General features: G+C 38.1%; 1 protein-coding gene across 1 annotated transcript in view; it reads left to right on the top strand.

Moving 5' to 3' along the window:
- CA10 (carbonic anhydrase 10) overlaps positions 1-21,209 on the top strand; it is a 206,604-nt gene that overhangs the window by 66,474 nt on the left and 118,921 nt on the right. The window contains exon 3 of the mRNA XM_082492103.1: positions 16,410-16,552. Within this exon, the coding sequence (XP_082348229.1) occupies positions 16,410-16,552 (143 nt within the window). The remainder of the gene's footprint in view (positions 1-16,409; positions 16,553-21,209) is intronic.

The following is a 21,209-nucleotide window of genomic DNA, read 5'->3' as shown; positions in this document are numbered from 1 at the left end:
CGTGGACTTGTACATTAGGCAGTCCATCTGAACTGCTTTATCCAGACAAATTTCATAAGAACTTTTGATTTAAAATGCATCACAAAGTCCTTCCACAAATGGTGGCGGCAAGAAGCTTCAGATGGTATCAGAGAAGAAATTTCACAGAGGTTACAGCTTATGGAATTTTCCGTTCTGCAAATTGGAGTGTATTTTTTGAAGGAAGAGAAACTGAAAATGGGCAAACTCAATAGTGTGAGCAAAAATAGAGATTATTACTCAACCGATTATTACTCAACCACCTGCAACTATCCCCTGTTTAAAAGGTTGTGTCTATGATTTCGTATGCTACACAGCAAGAATAGAACACATATAAAACGTGCCAAAAAGTAGAAGTTAAAGGGGGAATTTCAGGGACTGTAAAAGACAGTAAGCATAAATTTGGAATTAAATGTAGATAATTTATTATCTTTTGGCAAGTGATGTGTATTCAGAATGTATCTGTAATTCAGGGAAACACTTAACTGCAAGCACTAATTGCATTTTTATAAAAGTGGTTTCAGCCAGAAGAGAAGGGGGTAACTTGGTTACTGTGGCTTTTCTGAGGAAACAAAGTGTTGAATAATATTATGCTGAAGAAATGATGAAAATTTTTGGAAACACAAAACACAAGAGGGAACTTCAGATAATCTAAGACCAGATGTTTTTCCACCACAAAAACCTGCAAAACATCCATTTTGAATCAGTAAGAGTAAGACTGTTTTCTGTAAAGCCAGATAGTTTACTATTGTTAGCTACTTCTTTCTTATTAAGAAATACTCAGTACTCAAATTGTTTCCTTTTGGAGCTGTTAAGATTTTCAAGTTTAGGATGCGTTGCCACTGAAATAATCACACTGAGGTTTCAAAAGAGTGATTATTACTAAGTCACAATCGTTGCAAATCAGTGGAGCAACAAGAACACCAGGCATTGTTATGGTTCTGAATTATCTCACACGCAAATATAGCAAAAAGTATTACTTCACATCCTAAGAGTGAGGAGCAAATCACTGGGCCAAGTCCCAAGAAATGATGTATAGAGACCATTTTCTTATTAAATTGGCCACAGTTAATGCTACAGAAAATAAATTAATACTCCTCTTGTACATTAGGTAGTAGGCTGGTTATAAGTGGTCCAGGAACTGTCATTATATTGCTCTGCTAGTTTCCTTTGGCAGCATAACAGGTATATCCGTTACCCTGGCTGACAACAGCTAATAGTGAAAAACAAAGAAAAAGCATTGCTGTTGATGTAGGCAGAGCTGCCAATGACAGTTGCCTAACTGTAGGTCTCAGACTTTGCCCCAGTTCTCTTGCGCCACAGTTAAACAGTCAAGGTAATTCTGGGTACAGTTAAGACTTTAGTAAGACAGTGTTGCTAATACTAGCCATGACTTTGTTTTGTTTTGCTAATGCCTTGTGATTCATGTTCAACTTTTTACTTAGAAAATATTTCTGAAATAAGCACTTTCCATTTTCCTTGTAACATATTCAGACTTTTTTGTTAAAAAGAAAGGCACATAGACTAGATTAAGTTTAATCACTGCACATAGCTTATAGTTGCTAAACTACTGTTGCTCTTATGTTAAAATGAATGCAAACCAAGAGGGATTTTTATTTCAGCACGTACCACTACAGTACAGCAAAATTTCTACCGCTGTTTGAAAACTAGGGTAGAAACTGAATTGGTTTGATTCTTGAAGTACCTTTCTTACAGCTCAGACAGAAAAGTCATTGTATATATTGTTGTGAGAGATAGATAGAAAGCTTTTCTTAAAAAAGAAATAAATTCGTTTGTCCTGTCAGGTCTCAAAAAAAAAAAAAAAAAAAAATCACTTTCCTGTCTGCCTTGGACAGTGCAGAAACTCAGTTAAGTAAACCAGAAAGAAATACAGTTTTAATTGTAAGCCTGGTGTTTTCTTTATTTGGTCAGATCATACTGGAAAAACTTGAGTGAACTTCATCTGTAGTGAATGGGCATTTGTACATAGCAATTTTAATAGGATTTATGATTACTGACTTAGCTTTGGTACCTTTGTGTTAGGGGAAGTTTGAACAGAAGCAAGAACGTTAAAGATAGCTAATCTGTACTCGGTAAGCCTTCTGGATATTACTCCTACTAGAAGTGCATAAGTAATACAAAAAGACATTGCCATATATATAAAATACATAAGGCTGTTATAGGAAAATAAGGATGGTGAATAACAGTTCGTATTCACTTTTTCACTGAGACTGCAAATTGAAATTATGTCAACTAACAGTAAATGTATTCAGTTCAGCTAATATAATTCGTGTTTAAAAAGGAGTACTTTATTTTTTTGGTAGTGTTAAAGCCAGACTGGTGAACTGATGAAAGATATTGGCCAATATAAGGAACCAGTTTGTTACGGTTCTAAATGACCTTTTGATAGGTGCAGTTTCTCTGTTGGGTCAGAGAGAATGTTTACTTCACTATGTTCATTCAACTAACTCAAGTTAGAACTGAAAAATCAAGTGGGAACTTAGGTCAGAAGAATTATTTTATTCAAAAAAATTAGGTAGGAAAGGTTAAGAGCTAGTAGTTCCAAAGTCTAAGGAATTACAATTAACTAGTTCAGTCCTATTTCCAGGATTACTCTATTCGTATTTTGATTTCCAAGAATAATAGCAAGCCTGTGACACAGCGGTCAACTTAAACTTACATTTTCAGTAATTATGAGGCTACAGATTTTGCCTGTAGGTTTTTTTGGATTACCTAGTGTATTTGATAATCATATTCATAATACATTTTTGAATGATTTAGGAGCTTGGATGCATAAGAAGGTACTTTTGTCATTAGTCATCTTTGCAGCCTTTTCCATGTGCATGGCCATAAATTTTCTGTGCCATTTGGATGTAACCATTTAACACTTTTCTTCCTAAACCTCTTTTTCTCAAGAAGTTGTGATTTTATTCTTCTACTGCTAGAAAAAAACATCAAATGCTGTATCCACAGGCTGAAATTATTCAGAAAATAAGATATATTTGGTTCTGAGTGAAGGTCATAAGTAATAAAGCCTCCAAGGCACTATCTTCCGGTGAATCTTTGCTGCCAAAAAGGCAGCATACATTATCTTTTACACATCTCCCTTGGAAGCAATTGATGCTCATTCCTTCTGAGCTGTTACAGTCTCTGGCAGAGAAAAATATGCCGTCGGGATCGTTCCAGAGCTACAGGCCTTCTGTTCTCCCCATGACACACTGGGAAGTAGATTATGGTCTTTGTGCCTGTGAGAGATTTTACAGTTCCTGTGCATTGCACCTCTGACTAGGCTCTCCACTGCTTTGCTAAAACATACTGGGCACTGCTGTGATGCTCTTCAAGGTGGAGCAGTTCCCTCGCAGATTGGATGGTGCTCATGCACTACTGTATTTCTCACATAAGTAGTGTGCTTGCTACTATCATTTTTCACGAGCTGAAAAAAGTCATTACAAGCCACAGAAAGAAATTGTCACATGGTTATTGCCTTACTAACTTATGCCACCTGGCAGCACTGGTCAGATGAGCAGCATTTCTTGTAGTGCTGTGATTGACACTAGTATGAGACACGCATACACACCCACACCTTAAGAAAACAGTTAGCTAAGGAAGGGTTCCAGAAGATTACTGCTGTGCTAAACAGATTTTCAGTCATAGTTTGTGGAGTTGCTATTTGGAAATAATAGAGGGCTCTCCTTGCAGTGGCTGTTTGATCTAACCTTAAGCACATACCTGGCATTCACAACTCAGTTACTCCTGTTGGCTTCCCACATCAAGGCAGTGCACTTCCATTTTCATGCACTGACGACAGCATAGCAGCACATTTCCAAACCCTGTCTTACATCAAGAGGGAGCATCCACTCCTTGCCCATTACCTGCATCAGTTCTTGTTGATGCATTCAGAGCACATTTGATCCTATGACTGAGTTGCTAGATTGAGTTTGCATTTGCCTGCAGTCGGAAGCCCCAGAGCAATTTGGGAGAGTCAGTCTGTGTATGTATGTGTTAGCCGTGAGATCAGGCATGATCAGACTAGAAACAGGAATAGCAGTGTATCAGGGTCACACGAGAGCACGATCGTGTCGCCCTACAACACTGAGGGGAGATAGTTCCTTTAGCCCTCATCCTCAGAGTAGCCATACTGTTCTGGCACTTTGGCTTACACTAATAGTCTCCTTGAGCTGTTTTCAAGTAATCCTCTCTGAACAGCCTGTCCTGGGGGTCTGTTCTCTGACCTGATGCTCAGTCCTGTAGCTACTGGCCTCCTGCCAGCAGCTGGGAGACTGCCGCAATGATAGCCCTGCTTTGTTGCACAGCCTCCACGCTTGTCCCTCTCTGGCTCCTTGTTTATGTAATCCCCGGCCTCTTCTCCCCCATCCATTGAAGAGCCATTTACAAGGAGATTGAAGACACTGAACTCAGGGGAAGGACTAATCAGGTCCTGCCCATTTCAGATCCTTGGCACAACGTGCAAATCCTTTAAGAACACATGATCTGCCCTCTGGTGGCTAATTTTAGATAGAATAATTACGAAAATACCTTGGCAAGGTTTCACTCACCACTTCTGATTCAATAATATATTGTAGCACTCGAGAAGGCCTTTTCTTAAAGAAATTCAAGCATTAAAAAGGAAAAAAAAAAATCATGCATGTCCTGGTCTTACATACTTTGATTTCTTAGCACCAAATATCTAGTACCTGTAATGTAACCAAATAAGATATATATTTACCTATTTTTTTTTTTTTTCAGAGAGTTGATTTAAAATTTACACAGCAAAAGGCTATGAGAGTAGAGATCAAAATCTGTGTTCTGTGCCAAGTTCAACACAAATTTCACCCCCTACAAGCTGAATGTATAACTGTTGAAACTTGCAGGCTCTCTTCATTTTTTATGGAGTTTGTAGACAGCAGCGGATCGGTACGCACCCTGCCTCACCTCCACACTGCCCCCGCACTCCATACTGCCCCTCTCTGCACTGCTTTGTAGATTCTTGTCAAATATCTGTTCCCATCACATCCAGCACACTCTCCTCCCTTTTTCCACTCCCAAGCAATACCTAGAGTATTTATTTGCTTGCCCCCCCTTCTGGTTGTTTGGGTTTTTGTTGTTTTTTGTTTCTTTGGTGATTTGGGTGTTTGGGGTTTTTTTTTTGGGGGGGGGGGGGGGGGGGGGGGGGGGGGATTGCAGACAAAACCAGCTTGAGAACCTTCCCAGTTAGTCTGTCTGATGGGAGTGCTGCAGAACATTTCTCTGTATTTGACTGCAAATACAGAAACTTCAAAGTAAATGGGAAAACATTCACGGGTATCATTAAATACACATTTAGGTGAGTATTTAAGAACCTTCACAGCCTTGTGAAAGCCAATATATTTGCAAAATGTTTTCTCACTGGCAGCAGAACTCAGCAGTTTCTTTAGCTGTATCTCTGTCCAAAAGCAGCCTCAGCAAGATCAGCAAGGTTGTTTGCAAGCTCAGATTCACAACAGAATTCAAAACTGAATGTAGGTGGCCTAGTTTTTAAAGAAAAAGGGAAGGTGGGAAAGGATTCACTTATTTCCCCCTGATTTTAGAGAATTCAGAGAATGCATTTCAGCATTTCTGAAAATTAGGCAAATAATGATCAGCCTTACACTCATTGTAATAGTTACCACCTGACATTCAGCTGATTGATGATGCAGGGATTTTTAGGGTAGGAAACCGTTACATTTCCTATGCAGTGTATTTGCCCCATGGTGTGCACACAATACACAAATCAGATAATGTGGCATCAACCAAAAGAATACCCTTGCACGCAGCTATCCCCTTACATCTCAGACAGCAATTCCTGTGTTACGAGTTCTCTACAACGTGTGACAAACAGCCTTGTACAAAACACTGTTATTCAGAAGAAAGAGAAGACAGCAAGTGAGGCTCATCTGGGAGATCCTTAGTTATTGGGACTCCTGTGCAACCAGGTTCATCCTGAGTCAGAGACCACTATGCCTTTTCTGCTTCTGCCTATTGCACACACAGGGAAGCAGAAACATCCCAGGAGTATTTCAAATGAATCACTCAGTACAAGACAGATAGATTCACCCTAAACATGCAGGTTTTCCTAGATAACAATTAAGCTGGCTTCTGTGCACAGCAGCAGCCTGTCTGCAGAGGCTGCGTGCCGCATGCTACATGTACAACATATTATCAAGCTAGCAGTGATTAGTTGCTTCCCTAACAGAAATATCAGGTCTTCAGAGTGTAACTGCAGCTAGGAAAAGCAGTAGATCACTCAGTGAAAGATCAAACACCGGACAGCAATTAGCTGAATAGTTTGATGTAACAGCTGAGGAGAGGCCAAGGTTTCTCTCCATTCCCAAATGTTTTTTAGTAATGCCTCTGGTTAGAGTTGTGGCTTGGCAACACTGTATTTGACTTCCAAGAGATCAGTATTACCCAGACAACTTTTTTTTTCCAGTCTGAGTCAGTGCATCTAGTTAGCTGTCCTAAGGACTTCTGGCCTTTCCAAGAACAATCGAAGTTACAGAGTTTTGGTTATCTCACTGTGGAAACAGCACCCTCAGGCAGGGCCAGAGCCCTGTGGAATGGGGTCAGAGAAATACGATTACTCTAGAAAATACCAGAGCACAGAACATCAGTGTTTCTGTCTTGAACTGTCATTACAGATATGAACTGCAGCACTCAGTGGTGAACTCTGTGCTTGCTACTCACTTGTCTTTGCTAGTCAGCAGAGCCAGGACATTTCTGCATTACTTGCTGTCATTAGCTCTAAGAGTCTTGTGGGAAACCAAAGTAGTACATAGCTACAAGTAATTCTCAAGAGGCTGCTGTCACACACACAAATGCTTTGGAGAATGGGACTGGTTAACCCTTACTTGATGCTCCTTACATATAACCCTTACACCTCAGTGCCTATTTTCGTTGAACTGAATCCCTTAATGCCCTGCCAGTTCAGAATGTGATGCTTATTATATTCATCCTAACAAAGGAAGCGCTAACTGATGCGGACATATACTGAACTTGGCTAGAAATAGTTAAATTCCATCTTACTACCTGAGAGTTATGTTTTAGTAATGTTATGATGTGAAGCACTGGAATATCCAGGAAGAGCACTTTTGATAGAATAAATAAGCTGTCTTTTGTAATTTTTTGTGTTCCTTCTTTCATTTATATTTTTCAGCAAAAGGATTGATGGTATCCCAAAGACATTAAAATAAAGCTGAATCTACAGAACAGAGCTTAAGTTATCTGCTGGATAAGCAGTCTTTCCCCTTTCCTTAAAACAATAAGTTCCAAATTACTGCCCTCTGAACAACTTTCTCCTGTGTTCCAATTTCATCTATGTGAAGCTTGCTTCACTTTTCTTCTGGATTGTCTTTAAAGCCTCAGTTCTCACCCTGACTCAGAACAGTCATTCATTTTAACAGCAACAGCCAAAGCCCACAGTTTTACAGCATGAACCACAGCACAAACAGAAAAACAAAAGATGAAGAAACATGAAGAGGAAAGGTTACTTTTAGATATCACATGGTAACTCAAAAGCTGGCTTTCCTGCATTTCCGTGCAAAGCCCTAGTTAAAGGGCAGAGTGACCATCACAGCTTTTTTGCATTTCATCTTTCCCTTTCAGTCTACATTTAAATCCAGGCCAAACTCTCCCTCTTTTCCACTCCCCCAAATTACAATGGGCATCAGGCAAACTTAGTTGTGATTGCCAACTTGGTCTTTGCCTGCTTCAATGGGAATCTGTTGAACCCTGGCCGTGATTGATGACTGAGGGACTGACCAGACTTGACTAGAAACAGCCAGATGAGCGGTAAGTAATTGATGCATCTAGTTACTCATACAAGCATCCCAGGCACTGGCAGACATAATAAGGGAGCCCAGTGCACGACTGAATGGCAGACAGGCACTGATCCAGTCTATGTGTATGCTCAGTGTCTTGTGTTGAGAAGAGAGGGAGAGGGTGTTGCCTTCCTCCCCTCCCCTTTTTCATTTTTAGCTCTTACCAAAAAGGACTTCCTTTACCCTAAACTGACATTCTAATAAGCAATCTGTAACAACTGCACTAAACATTGCAGTTTCTTTTAAACCTTTAAATAGTTATGCTAAACCTTTCAGCAGCGCGAACTTCACTAACGTTACACAAAGACAGTTTTCCCCAAGACTGTGTATCAGTTTGATTGGAATGAGAGAGAAGTACATTAAAATTTCAGAATAGTAGTAACAGTGGCCCTAGAAGATTGTTACTGAAGTTGCTTAGTTTTGGACATGGCTATACCTCTGCCCATGGATACACCCCTTCCTACTCCTTCCATATTAATAATGCAAAAAGAAGAGATAATCTGAAAAGCATCTATAACTATCTTTTTAGCACCTATATTTTTTAGGAAACATTGAAGCAGTATTTGTTTGTATGGTTTTTAGTATATGTGTTAACTCACAACAGTGTGGCAGAAAAGAAAAATCAAATTACATACTGTTGTATAACTGCTCCTTACCCTAAGGTTAACATAATTTATAAAAGTGAATTAGTCTGGTTTAATCGGTGTAATGAAAGAAGTGGTAGTGTTTTCTACACTGGTATCCCAAATATGTAGGTGAAAATAAGCAAAAGCTTTGCAAGGTTAGAGGTCACTAATTGTGATTGCTATACACTTTTTTCCAGGTAATACTCTTAGCTGAAGGAAATGTTTAATTAGGCAGAAATAAGCAGCTACAATTTAAAAATTAAATTGAAGACGGTATTGCAGGATGTCTCTATTAAAGGCATAGCCAAAAATTAAGACTTTTAAAAAGAAAGTATCTTTCCAAAAAATCTTAACTCCTCATTTCCCCTTTTCAGTTTTCTGTTCTTTCTCATTTAGCCAGTGCAGTTTAACTTTTCCTGTCATTGAGAATCCTTCATACAGAGGGAAGATCGCATTTGAACAGACCAGTATGAAATTAGCAGCATGTAACATGACACTGTTAGAGTTCTTCACAATTTTCATTTTTTTTTATATGTTCTGAGACTTACTGATTAAAAAATTTAGTATTTTTTACTATCTTTTGAATAATGGTAATGCTGTCTTACTCTTAAGGATGTATTTCAGCTATCAACTTTTTGCTTCTTAAAAAGAAATCAGAATACTTTCAGTTCTCAAATTTGAAACTATTGTGATACTGTCTAATATTACTGCAGTCTGGAGATTTCTGTGGCCAATTACATGAATGCCATTCTATACTCTGTCATTTCTTTGGCGTTCCTGATTTATCTCTCAAAGCCTTTATGACTTTACGTTTGGCTTTTATGTAGAAGCAAAGCAGGTCATGTGGTTATCCAGAGGCATTAGTATGGTAATTTTCTTCAAGTTGAGTAGGTGGAAATAATTAATGGACTGCTTTATTGATGTACATAGATAGCTGATTCTCTCTGTGGTTTCAATTCCCCGCTTCAATAAAGTAGCTTGAGATTTTATCTGAGGGACCAGTAATTACACAGGGCAAGAATAATTGCTGCACAAATACAATCTGATTGTGTTTTATGCTATTGCCAGGGTTGATGTTAAAGCTTAAATATATAAACAAGAATCTGCTGCATGAATAAGCTGACTCCTTTTATTTAAACTCATGAACTCTAGAGTAACTTAAATTCAGAAAAATCTGTGCTCTTGAAAGTTGAACAAACTTCAAAGAGGAAGTTATAATCTTAGTGCAGTGCAACACAGAAATAACTTCACTGTCTTGACCAGACTTCATCTGCTATTATTGACACTGACCAGTAGCAGATACCTTTGGAAAAATAAGCACCTATAAAAATAAACGTGGTAAAAATTGGATCACATTTCCTACTTTTTATCTCTGAGACTGATGCAGATTTTAAGTGAGGATTTTGGCACTTCAAGTCACTGTGGTATTCATGCTAGAGTTCTGATTGACCCTAGTGAATTTGTTCATTTTGTCGATTTATACTAAAAGTCATTTTTCGGATGCTTGATTTTGAGACAGTTTCTCAGATTCATTCCCCATAAAGAAGCTCCTGTGTGGGAACCTCCCTAGGCACCTTTGTAAGCAATAAGGAAAAGAACTGTTAGAGCTTTGCTGCTACGTAATCTTTCATGTGCTCCTTTTACAACTTGATCATCACCTGGCCCTGCCATCTCAGACAGGATCCTTGCCTCTTATACACAATAGACGTTTTTATGCCTTTAGCTAATTGTTCTTCAGGATCTTCTTTTGGCTTGTCTTATTTTAGTTTTATATTTAACTTGTCAGAATTTATCATCTTTTCCATTTTTCTTATTTGGACAGCATTTTTGGAAGGATGCTCTCTTACTTCTAGCCACTCCCTTTATTTTTCTGTTGAAGCTTGCTAGCTTCTTGGCTCCTTTTAAACAAAGGATCAGAATAAACACATAACACCTTAAAACTTATCTTATACTCTGGAAATCCCAGTGTCCATTTTACCATTTAGGTGTCCTTTTTAAAAAAGCTTCCTTATTTTTATGTAGTTCTTCATTAGGGTACACCAAAAAAAAAAAAAAAAAAAAAAAATCAATAACATAAGGGTTTTCATTCATATAAAGATGCTGAATTCAGCGAGTTCTATTACACAAAGTGTTGCTTCTGTAGTTACTTCCTAATTGAGAGTCCCTCCATTGCTCAGACCTAAACTGGAGCTTGTTTCCTCAGTGAAATGTTTGCACAGCTAACACTGTTTTAGTGTCCTACTTATTCCAAGTGCCCAGTGCAGAAAGCACAATCATCAGATCAGTGAGAGACACAAGGTGGACGGGAGGTTGGTGGCAGAACAGTCTCCACTTGTGTCTAGTTCTGAGGGTGGCAGCTTTTTAAAACAGGCTTTTCTCCCCAAAACTGTATTCTCTATTTGATTTGCTGCTGTACTATCTCAGCAACAGAAGGAACATAGAAAGCCTGCTGTGTTTTCCTCTGAACTTGGAAACCATACTGAGAAATATGGGGATATTTCCTGGTTATTAAAAAACTTTGCAATGATAGAAATCATTTGCCCACCATGCATGAAACATGCCCGACCTTTGCTTTTGTTCCCAGAGCAGTAATAAATCATGTGTGTTACTAAGGTTAAACATTTTTAACAAAAGTTAGCTTAACAAAAATAAGCTGTAAGCTAAGGATAAAAGAACCCAGGAAGATAACGCAAATGTATGAACAGGAGGGTGGAGCAGGGAGAGGCGGAAACTTAGGTTTCTCTGAAAACTTTGAACAACTGAGAATGACTCCTGCCAGTGATTCGTGATAGCACAGAGCAGAGACCAGAGCTTTAAATCAGGAGAAAAGCAGGGAGAGACAGGATTTTATCTTAAATAAATTCTCATATGTTCTATGGCTTAGAAACAAAGATCATGATTTTGGTGTAGAAACCTTGCAGAGCAGCTCTCTGCAATTTCAGGCACGTTTCAAAGTAAATGCAAGTACCTTTAAGGATTCCCTAGATTGTGAAGTTGAGAGCTGATGGCGTAACACTTCACCAGGTATGGCATAGCCTTCTAGTCTTTCTCAGTCATTTCAGAAAGGAAAGCCCAGCCAGAACTTGAATGTAGCAGACAGACACAGCCTAGGGCAGCTTTGCTACCAGATGAACCCCCAGGAGTGCTCTGTCCCCAGAGCCGGGTGTGCTGGGAAGCGCAGTCATCTCACCCCACCTCAAGCGATGCATCTGTTCTCTTCTGAGCTAAACCAAACTATTTCTGTCTGTGCATTACAAAGTCTCTTCAGAAAGGGCCGCAGAGAAATTCTAGCTAAAAACTCCTCCCAGCTTTGCTAAGAGCAAGATGCAGAAACAGAACATGGGGTAGAACTCAAATTTCTTTATAAATAAGACCTCAACAGCCATATGAGGGATTAAGAGACAGTGCTTAACTTTCCACAACCTTTTCATGACCTAGACCTTTGAGTCCAGCATCATTTTCTCCTAAGATCAAGTAATATTTAAGATGTTGTACACAGCATGCACCTCTGATCCCATACTAGGAAAACCACTGCCTCCTCTGGATGCAGACTGTTACACGCCCATCAATACGCACTGTACGCAGTACCATTATGCTTATCTGCAAGTTTGCTGTGCCTACAGAAGGGCATCCTTATGGGACACTTCACCGATTCCTTTCTCTGGAGAGAGGAGGCTTGTATTTATTTAGGCAAATCCTTGGCACTCATCACTAGGAGAATAACATTCAATCCTCGCTTTATTGTTCTAGCTGCTATTATTTTACTGTTTTTATGCATAGGTTTGGTAAAAGCCATCCAAATCCCTCATTCTATTGTGTCATGCTGATACTAGAGCATCTTCATATATATCAATATAAATTGTTCCCAGTAAATTGGCAATAAGATACAGACTGAATAAGGATGTCAGAGATTTTTGCATAGGTATAAAAATATAAGCAACCCCTCTCACCTTCTCCCCATATAACACACAAAAAAAGTCTGTTGTCCTTAGTGTGCCAACACGCAGAGGAAAAACTTAGAATTTATCCCATTTTCTTTCTTTTATGAGAAGGTTGAAGGCATGACATCAATCAGACAAAAACTTATCAACTTATATCTACATAACATGTTTGGAGCAAATCAGCTCTCAAGCAGTAGAAATTTAGGGGGATTTATAGACAAAGGCAGAGCTGACGTGATCAGTATATGGAGACTTCTGGTAGAATAACCAGTAGCTAGAGAACCTTGTTAAATGACATTGTAAGCTAGTATGTGGGCTGCGTGCAAACTAGCTTGTAAGAGTAGCTCCTGTGCAGCACAGGAGGCAGGCTGCTGCCTAGTGTACTTCAGAGGTCCACCCACAAAGATGCAGCATATTCCCACTCATACACGACTAGATTTTCGTGGAAATGCAACATAATTGTGGGAAAGGAGATAGTTTCATTAATGACTTTACCCCTAGTAGAACCTTGTCTGTTAGCTAAGCTGCAATAGTAAAATAATGAATATTTTGATATGTTTTCCCACATTCATACACTAATTTCTTTAGACTAAGCAGTCAATTCAGCAGTTGTGTTTAATTTAAGCCTTGGTTTCCTACGTGAAGCCTCCTTGGATTTTTCCATTATGGTTCCAAATACTTTTCTATTACTTTGAGCATCTAAGCAGCAGCACTAATTACTTTAATTAAATGTAATCAGACATTAATATTGCATAATATCCCCATCCACTAGTTAACTTAGGTGTGCAGTCTCAGGTCAGTCATCCTTAATTAACCTTCAGCTGAGGTATAAGCAAAGTCATTCTGATCACTGGGATGTTTACCATGGCTACACTCTCTTTCTGTCTAACCATACATAGCAGAGCTAGCAACGAGCACCTATTGGAGAGATTCTTCAGCATGAGCTTCCTAGGCATTTAGAAAGAAATCAAAGGCTGCAACACAGACTTACGTGTCTGGGTGACAAGTCTAACCTTTGCAGTGTAGCATCACAATATTGGAGCTCCGCCTTCTTGACTATCCGGTGGTGGGCTGCTGTGACAGGCAGTGCACAGAATGCAAGGTTTCCCTGTCAAAAACAGAAATAACATTATAAAACATCCCCTCATAGCAGATGTTGTCTAGTGCAGCTTTTCTGGGACAATCCCAGTTACATCATAAATTCTTTAAGTAATATGTACTAGAAGATAATGGACTGCCTTGTTTGGCTTGCCATTTTATTGTACTTACCATGTCTAGTTTGTTTATTTAGTTTTTAAAAGCTTGCTAAAGAGTTGTTTTTACCAGTACCAAGAGTATTTCTACACAGAAGATTTTTTTAGTAATACTAGAAACTACTCAAGCAACAGATTCCCCTTTTAGTATTTTTCCTCTTGAACCTATAGGTCCACAGTTTCATCATTAATTTATTTTTTTTTTTTTTAAATAGCGACACGGAGGGATTTACCACAGGAAACCAGGCTATCTCAATTAACCTAAACTTATTTCAGACCACAGCATAAAGAGGGATTTTTTTCCTCTCTGACAAAACCTGAAGTGAAATCCTATGGTATTTCTTTTAAGAAAAAGTACAAATAATTATATGCGTGCTGTTTTATTTTTAATTGCACTACATTCCTTTTATTCAATTTCAAAGCATTAGCACTATCATTTAGTATATACTCTGGGAACTTCTGTAGTCTTGTAAGTCTCCCTGGAAGTGGGAATTGACTGGTGGAGTAAATAGATGAGCCAAATAATTTTTTTAAGACCGTGCTGCCTGTTCATTTTTCTGATCACACAAAGCTTCACTTATTTTGAAGGCCTTCCATCTGACCTTCTAGGGGCTAGTTGCACACAGCGTTTATTATTCAAATAAAAGTTTACTGACATAATTTGATGTGAGTATCTGAAATTCCAGCCATTTTGGGTGCTATTCCCTGATCTTTGCTTTCCCAGAGCCATAGAGCATTACACTATCATCCCTCCTTACGGATTTTGTGCAGTACGTACTAAGAGTAAGTACCCATTTGAGGCTTTGCATGTGAGCTGATTTGATTTTCCATGTCAGGTGTTAAGAAAAGGTATTTCACCACTGAATTTAAAGTGTTAGTAGTGCATGTTCATTTCAAAACTGTTCAACTAGGGAATATAAGAAGAATTTAAGCTTTGCTAGGCATAACGTGTTAATTATGGCTGTACCACTTGGATCCCTTCAGGGCTGTTTGAGCTCACCTGCACGTGTAGCACCTGTAGATGCACAGACAGACTCGCACAAAGAAGCATTTTCACCTGAAAAATCAGTCTTCACATATTTTGTAATAGAAGTAATATCTGTGGACAACAGCTTATGAACTAGTGGAACAGGCAGATACTCAACAACTACAAAACTTTATCACTTCTTGTGCTGAAGTTTTGCTGTACAAGCAACAGCCTAGAAAGAGCTCTAAAGTTTATCTACTTTTGTATGAGTTGCACAAAACTATATATTAACCCAACCAAAGTTTTACACCTAAGTACACTCAAACTTTGAGGGCAAAAAGAGTTGTTCTATAAAACATGACAGGAGAACACTCACCCAGATCAGCCATCTTCCTGAGGCTACACTGCTCAGAAGATATTTTCCACCTCTCCCTCCTCCAAGGAACATCTTCACAATGGGTTTAGTCCACTACAAATGTGAGGTTCAAATGCAAGCAATGCTCTATATGGTTCCCACTGGGGCACCCAAAAACTGCAAGCAGAAGCAAGCACTCACACTGCAAAATCCTGCGTACAATTAGCAACAGCAACCAAAAAGCTCTTTATAAGCAGCTGATGGCTTGTTTTCAGCTCCACCCTCTGGGCAAAACACCTGTGCTCCTGCCCCAAGGACTCAGCCAAACGCTCCTTTGCCCAGTCTGGGTTTGTAGGCTTCGTCACACACAATTTGTAGATTAGAAGAATGCTTTGAGACTCAAAGGTTGAAAAGAAAAAATAAAGCCAAAAAGCACCTGTGAAATTTCCACCTGCTACACAAAACCGTAGAGTAATTCTGATAAAGTCAAAGTTGCCTTATATACTTTAGACAAGGACAAAGTATGCAGACACAAATTTAAATGTCTTCTTTATGTATCTTGGTAGTTGCTCTTTACTCGTTTAGTCAGAAATTTTTTCAGCATCCGAAGAGAAGTTCAGGTTGGTCTTGTCTATAAATTGTAGATTAGGTGCAATAGGAAACCTCTGCCTGCAGTTACCTGATGAGCAGCAGTATGTAATTACATGACATTTTTCTTCTTTTTCCAATTAGGGGCACATAATCTTTGAAAGTAACTCAGCTTGACAAAAATCAGGTGTTCTCCATGTTCCAAGTCATGTCACATACAGGGAAGGAACCATCCTTCTTCACCATCAGAGTATGGCTTTTCCAACAAGATTTTTTTTAGATCAGACCTTTGTCTAAGGAAAGTTTTGGGTGAATGGAACAGAAATTAGTAGAAACTGTCTAGAGAGCAGGCCTGTGTTCTGAGATCACAATGTGTGGGCTTCTTTTACAATAAAGCTGTTTTTTTTAAAGAATTATACTAAATATGAACACTTTAAATAAATTTAGTAGACTGGAAGAGTTTCTGTCCAAGGATACATTGTATGTATGCAAAATTAGCATAAGGACTAATGAGTCATATTCCTATTGCTTAGTAAATATTCTATAATACTAACAGCAAAGGAGCTGTTTATAATTAAATCAGGGATTATATCTATGTACCTTCAAAAGAAGAAGAAAAAACACCCTCTTTCCTGATACAAAAATGTATGAAACAATTTGTGTACAAAGCTTTAAATTTCAAATACTAGATGAATTTGCCTGTTTTCAGTTTCTGTGTATGTATGTAGACAGTATGACCATTTTAATTATCTAGCTATCTGCCTTGCATGTACTTCTCTAGTCTTTCCAGACTTTTCTTAAACTTGCACTTTTTTATATTTTACAGTTCCCTCCTTTTGGGGTTTGGTCAACTCAGCTTGGAATCTTTGCTCTGTTGGGAAAAGACAGTCACCTGTCAATATTGAAACCAGCCATATGATTTTTGATCCCTTCTTAACTCCACTTCGCATAAATACAGGGGGAAGAAAGGTATGTGTTCCATCACGTTCTGGTATAAAAACAAGAAGTTAGTAGACTTACAAACATTTGCTTTATTTTATATTTCTAAAGGATTTACGCTTTTATCTCAGTCAGCTCTGAGACAGAATAACAACAACATAGTGCTTTGCAAATCACACAATTTCATCACTGCTGGGGAGAGAGAGCAACCGTACATTTTAGGTGTCTTCTAGCACATATTTATATTTTCATGTTAACTGATACTTGAAACTCTGCTATCTGGAAGAATAGAAACTCCACATTTAGAATTAAATTTGGTGTTCATCCTGAGTGGCATTTTAAAGGTGCTATTCTAAAAGTATTGTTTAAGATGGCCAGGACCTTCTTTTCATCTAAACAAGGATAACATTGCAGTGCCATCACATTAGGGGTAGGAGGGGATGAATGAGCTTCTTTATGTTATGAAATAAAAGGAACTATGAAATACATATCTCAGCATGGGACAGGCAGACAGATGTGTTCAAAAAGTAATCTAGTTTCTGTGTTACTACAGCAAAGCTGCACTCATAAGAAGGTTTTTTTATGGACAACTCTCATATTAATTAGAAAAAAATGGCAACATTTATTTTAATAGATCATAAGTAAATCTCCAAGGATATTGGATCAGATGGAAATGAGAGGCTAGCAAAGACTATCTTACTCATAAAATCAGCATGATGATTTCTTGTTGAAAAGAGACTGCCACAGCTGACTAATTTATTAACCCCATTTCTGACCAAACCTTATCTTGTTTACCCAGATTTGGAAAGTATGTCGTAATAAACTGAGGTACAAAACCAGAGTCATTCTGGGTTACACAATGCATATACGTGTAGCACAGGCACCTAGACTTCTAGGCTAGTCCATGTAGATTAAGGGTGGATGCAGGAAACGATCATGACAAAATGATGCTCTGCAAATGGGTGGAGATTTTTGTCTGAGGTATACGTACATATAGAAATACTGGTGGTAGGTGCTAATCAGTGATCATATTCTCCCTTTTGTATACTATATCTAAGTTGGATTAGGAGCTAAAATTTGCACAATGTTTATATTGTAGTAAAAACCTTACGTTCAGTAAATGTTTCTACAAGTTTTTGCAACTCAGATATTGAAGCTTTGTGCCAATGCACTCATATATATAAGTCAAAATAATTCACAAGAAATTATTTTTGACTATGAATTTGAAAAGCACTCAAGCATGTGCATTTGTGCTTGCTGACCCGGTGCTCAAAAGCAGAATAAAAACTGTTATATATCAGTGTATAGAGTGAAAAAATGCAGAAAATTAACAAATCTAAGTAATGAAAGCAGATTTGGATCCCAAGCATGTTTCACTTTTTAACAACTCCATGCTCGTGTCAATAGCATAGTTAGGGACATTTTACATACATGTTTCTTGAAAGTATTTTCTGCATTTTCCAGGTTAGGTGCTAACTCACTCGTTCCATTTATGTTTACTAAAATAATTATGCTCACTGAAAATTAGTAGTACAGACAAATTCTAGAGTGCAGCACCAAAAAAAATTTCTGCGATCTACTTGGTTCCTAAATTTCCATTCAGAGAGAGGTAGTCATTTGAAAGCATTTCAAAAAACAAATTGATCCTAATTATTATGCTTAATGATTTTTCTTTCACTAAAGAATGTATTCACATATTAAGGACAATCCTCAAATAATGAAGTTATCAATTCTGTTTATCCAGATGAAGGGTTGATACTTTTAAATTCTAAAATTATTTTAGAAATAAAACATCTTGAACCTGTTAGCACTCTTGAAAATAGTCATTAGTGCATAGTGGTTTTGTGTTGCTTCCCTTATGTGGGGGTGCTTAAAAGGGTATTTTAAAGATCTTGTTGCTTCTTTGAGGCAGGCATTTCTCTTTTATTCAGTCTGTGATACAAAACAATGCAGATGAAAAGGCATTGTGACTTAAAATATCAGAACAAGCAGAGACTGTAACAAAAGGTTATTCCAAAGTGATTTATCTTCTCCTGTTGTCTTGACAAATGAGATTTCTGCTGGAAACAGCATGAGATGTTAGGAATTTGCTCTGTACTTCCCGTTGAGGTTCTGGTGGTACATGTGCACATACATCAGAATCGATGTAGGCTTCATCACAGAAATGATAAAATGGTGGTATTGTTACTTACTGAAGGACAGTAGTGCTTCCAACTATGGTCCAAATTTCAGGGTAATAGATACATTTTGCTTTTTAAACAGAAATGCATTGGGGTTTTTCATTTTGATACAAAAAAGTTCTATTGACTCTGCTATTTATGTAAAGTCTGACGTATTTCAGATTATTTATAAATTACAGCATGACATAATATGAAAGTCAAGAATAAAATTACATGGAAGTTGTCAGTGAGTCGAAGCCAGGAGTTCCAGAATATTTAATGTCTTTAGCAATTCTAAGAATTCAGCTCGGTTTTGGTACCAGCTCAGGGTGAAGCAAATGTCTGATTATTAATAAAATATTGGAGGCACCGATAACCTGGGAGATGTTATGTCAGTAATGAGGTGTTCTTACCACACTCCAAATACTAGCCTGCTGCTGTCAAACAGCGATGGCCTTCTGTCATGCCACAAGAACAGTATTTGTTCTAGTCGTGAGTAGTCTGTTTTAGAGAGGTTTCTAAAACGGTTGAATCAAAATTCTCCTTTAGGGAAAAGATTGCAATTTTAATGCCTTAAAAAAATACTTTGCTTCAGTGAGGATTTGATTTGGCAGGTAGTATATTTGTGTTCACTTTTTTGGCAGTGTTTTTCATATGTTAAAAACGGAGGTGTGTTTCATTTGGGCTGAAGTTTTCAGGGCAGTGAACCAATCAGTATAGCAGCCATGGAATTTCTTAGACAAGACTCAACTGTGATTATGCTGTACATGAAAGGATTTTATGGAACTGATCCTAAGAAAAATAGCGAATAAATAAAAAAGGGATTTGATATGGTTTCAAATCACAATTATAATAAGCTAGCGTACATGTATAGTGAACAAGAGAGACAGCTAGTTGCACAAAGAGTCAAAATTATGCACCTCTTTTGAAAAGGGAGCTGGGAGGAGAGCTAAGCCTTAAGAGAGCACTAGATGGAAGGAAACGTTCAGTACAGTTAGTCTTGGAACAGTAACTTCAAATTTTTAACTTTTTTTTTGCTATTAAAGTAGAAATCAGTTTTATTTGAGTTTGGAAACTCAAATGTTTATTTGACTTTGAAAACATTTCTACTTTGTGCGCTTCACTTTTGAAATTAACTTAAGAAGGAACAGAAGTAGTTCACCCACAGGAACAGAATCCAAGACCAGTCTAGAGAAATTCAAAGAACACATATGTGGGTGATACGATCACTGACTTAATACTTCCTCTTAACTCTTTCATTCCTTACCACTTTTTTTCTCTTGGGCCTTTACTTTTTGGGGGTGGGGAGCATTGCTTAATTTCTGTAAACCAGCTACCTGTTTAGTTCTCAATTTCCACCTCAGCAGACCAAAACTGTTCCAAACCATTTCATTACAGAATTTATGACTAAAGATTCCACCTTAAGTACATACCTTTTTAGCCAATTCCATTACAGAGTTTATTTTATTTCAGTATTAGTAACGGAAAGCATTTTAGTAAACCAGATTGACTTTCCTACAATTTTTTAGACCACTTGGGAATAAAATAATAATTTTCTTATTCCTAAAGAAAAGGAATGGTCTGAAAGGAGAGCATGAAGGACAACAATACTGTCTTCCTACCCCGCAGTCTACGAGGGGAGAAAAGTACAGTCTGTGGCCTGTTACATGGCAGATGACTTAATAGTTACTTCTGAGTTACTTCTGAGAAAATTCTTCCCAATCCATTCAAGAGCAAAAGGGATGGCAATGCAATTTGCCAAATATTTATACCTCTTAGATCCAATTTTTCATAATGAAGTTCCAGTGAGCAATAACGTATTGCTTTATGTGCTGTCCAGCGATTGCAGTGTGGTATTGGGTCATGTGATTTACAATTCAAGCCTCATCAGATGTTATTCTGAATTGTGCTGTGTTATTCTGTATGTTTGTGCTTCTCCACTTCCTGAGAAAGTGGCTTTTCAGGTCGTGAAGGCTGAATATCATTGATACAGATAATTGGATTTCAAGATCCAGAATCTCAGCACAAGATATTTAATGAGTTTACATGCAGATAAATTCCCCAGAAGAAATGCTGCTTTGGAGGAAACTCCCTAAGTTTCAGTTCTCTCTCAGGCCCAGCTTTGTCTCTTGATTATCCATTTTAGTGAATTTAACATGCAGCTCATTTCAGATAAACAGCCCTTTTTAATAAACAATACAAAGCCTTATTAATATGCAAATCACACTCCTCCACTCTGTCACAAAGAAAAACACCATTTTACTCTCTCTGCTTTTTTTCTTTGGATTCACATAAGCACCGAGGCAATCAGCAAGCAGACAACAGAATAACTTTACCGACAAGCCAGTGTAGGTTAGTGACATCTGGGCAGCAAGCACTAAGGTTTTCATCCCCTCCAAACCGGGGATTTCCGGACTCTCATGGATGACGGTAGTGGATGAACAAACCACCTCACTTCCCACTAAGCTAATCCTCTGCTGGGATTTGTTCCTCCATTCACCAGTGCTGGCAGGCTCTCTTCTCCAAGA

Source organism: Vanellus vanellus, assembly GCF_965231255.1.
Source record: "Vanellus vanellus genome assembly, chromosome: 17".
NCBI lineage: Eukaryota > Metazoa > Chordata > Aves > Charadriiformes > Charadriidae > Vanellus > Vanellus vanellus.
Note: the sequence above shows the minus strand (reverse complement) of the source record. Positions and strands in the feature narration are given on the sequence as shown.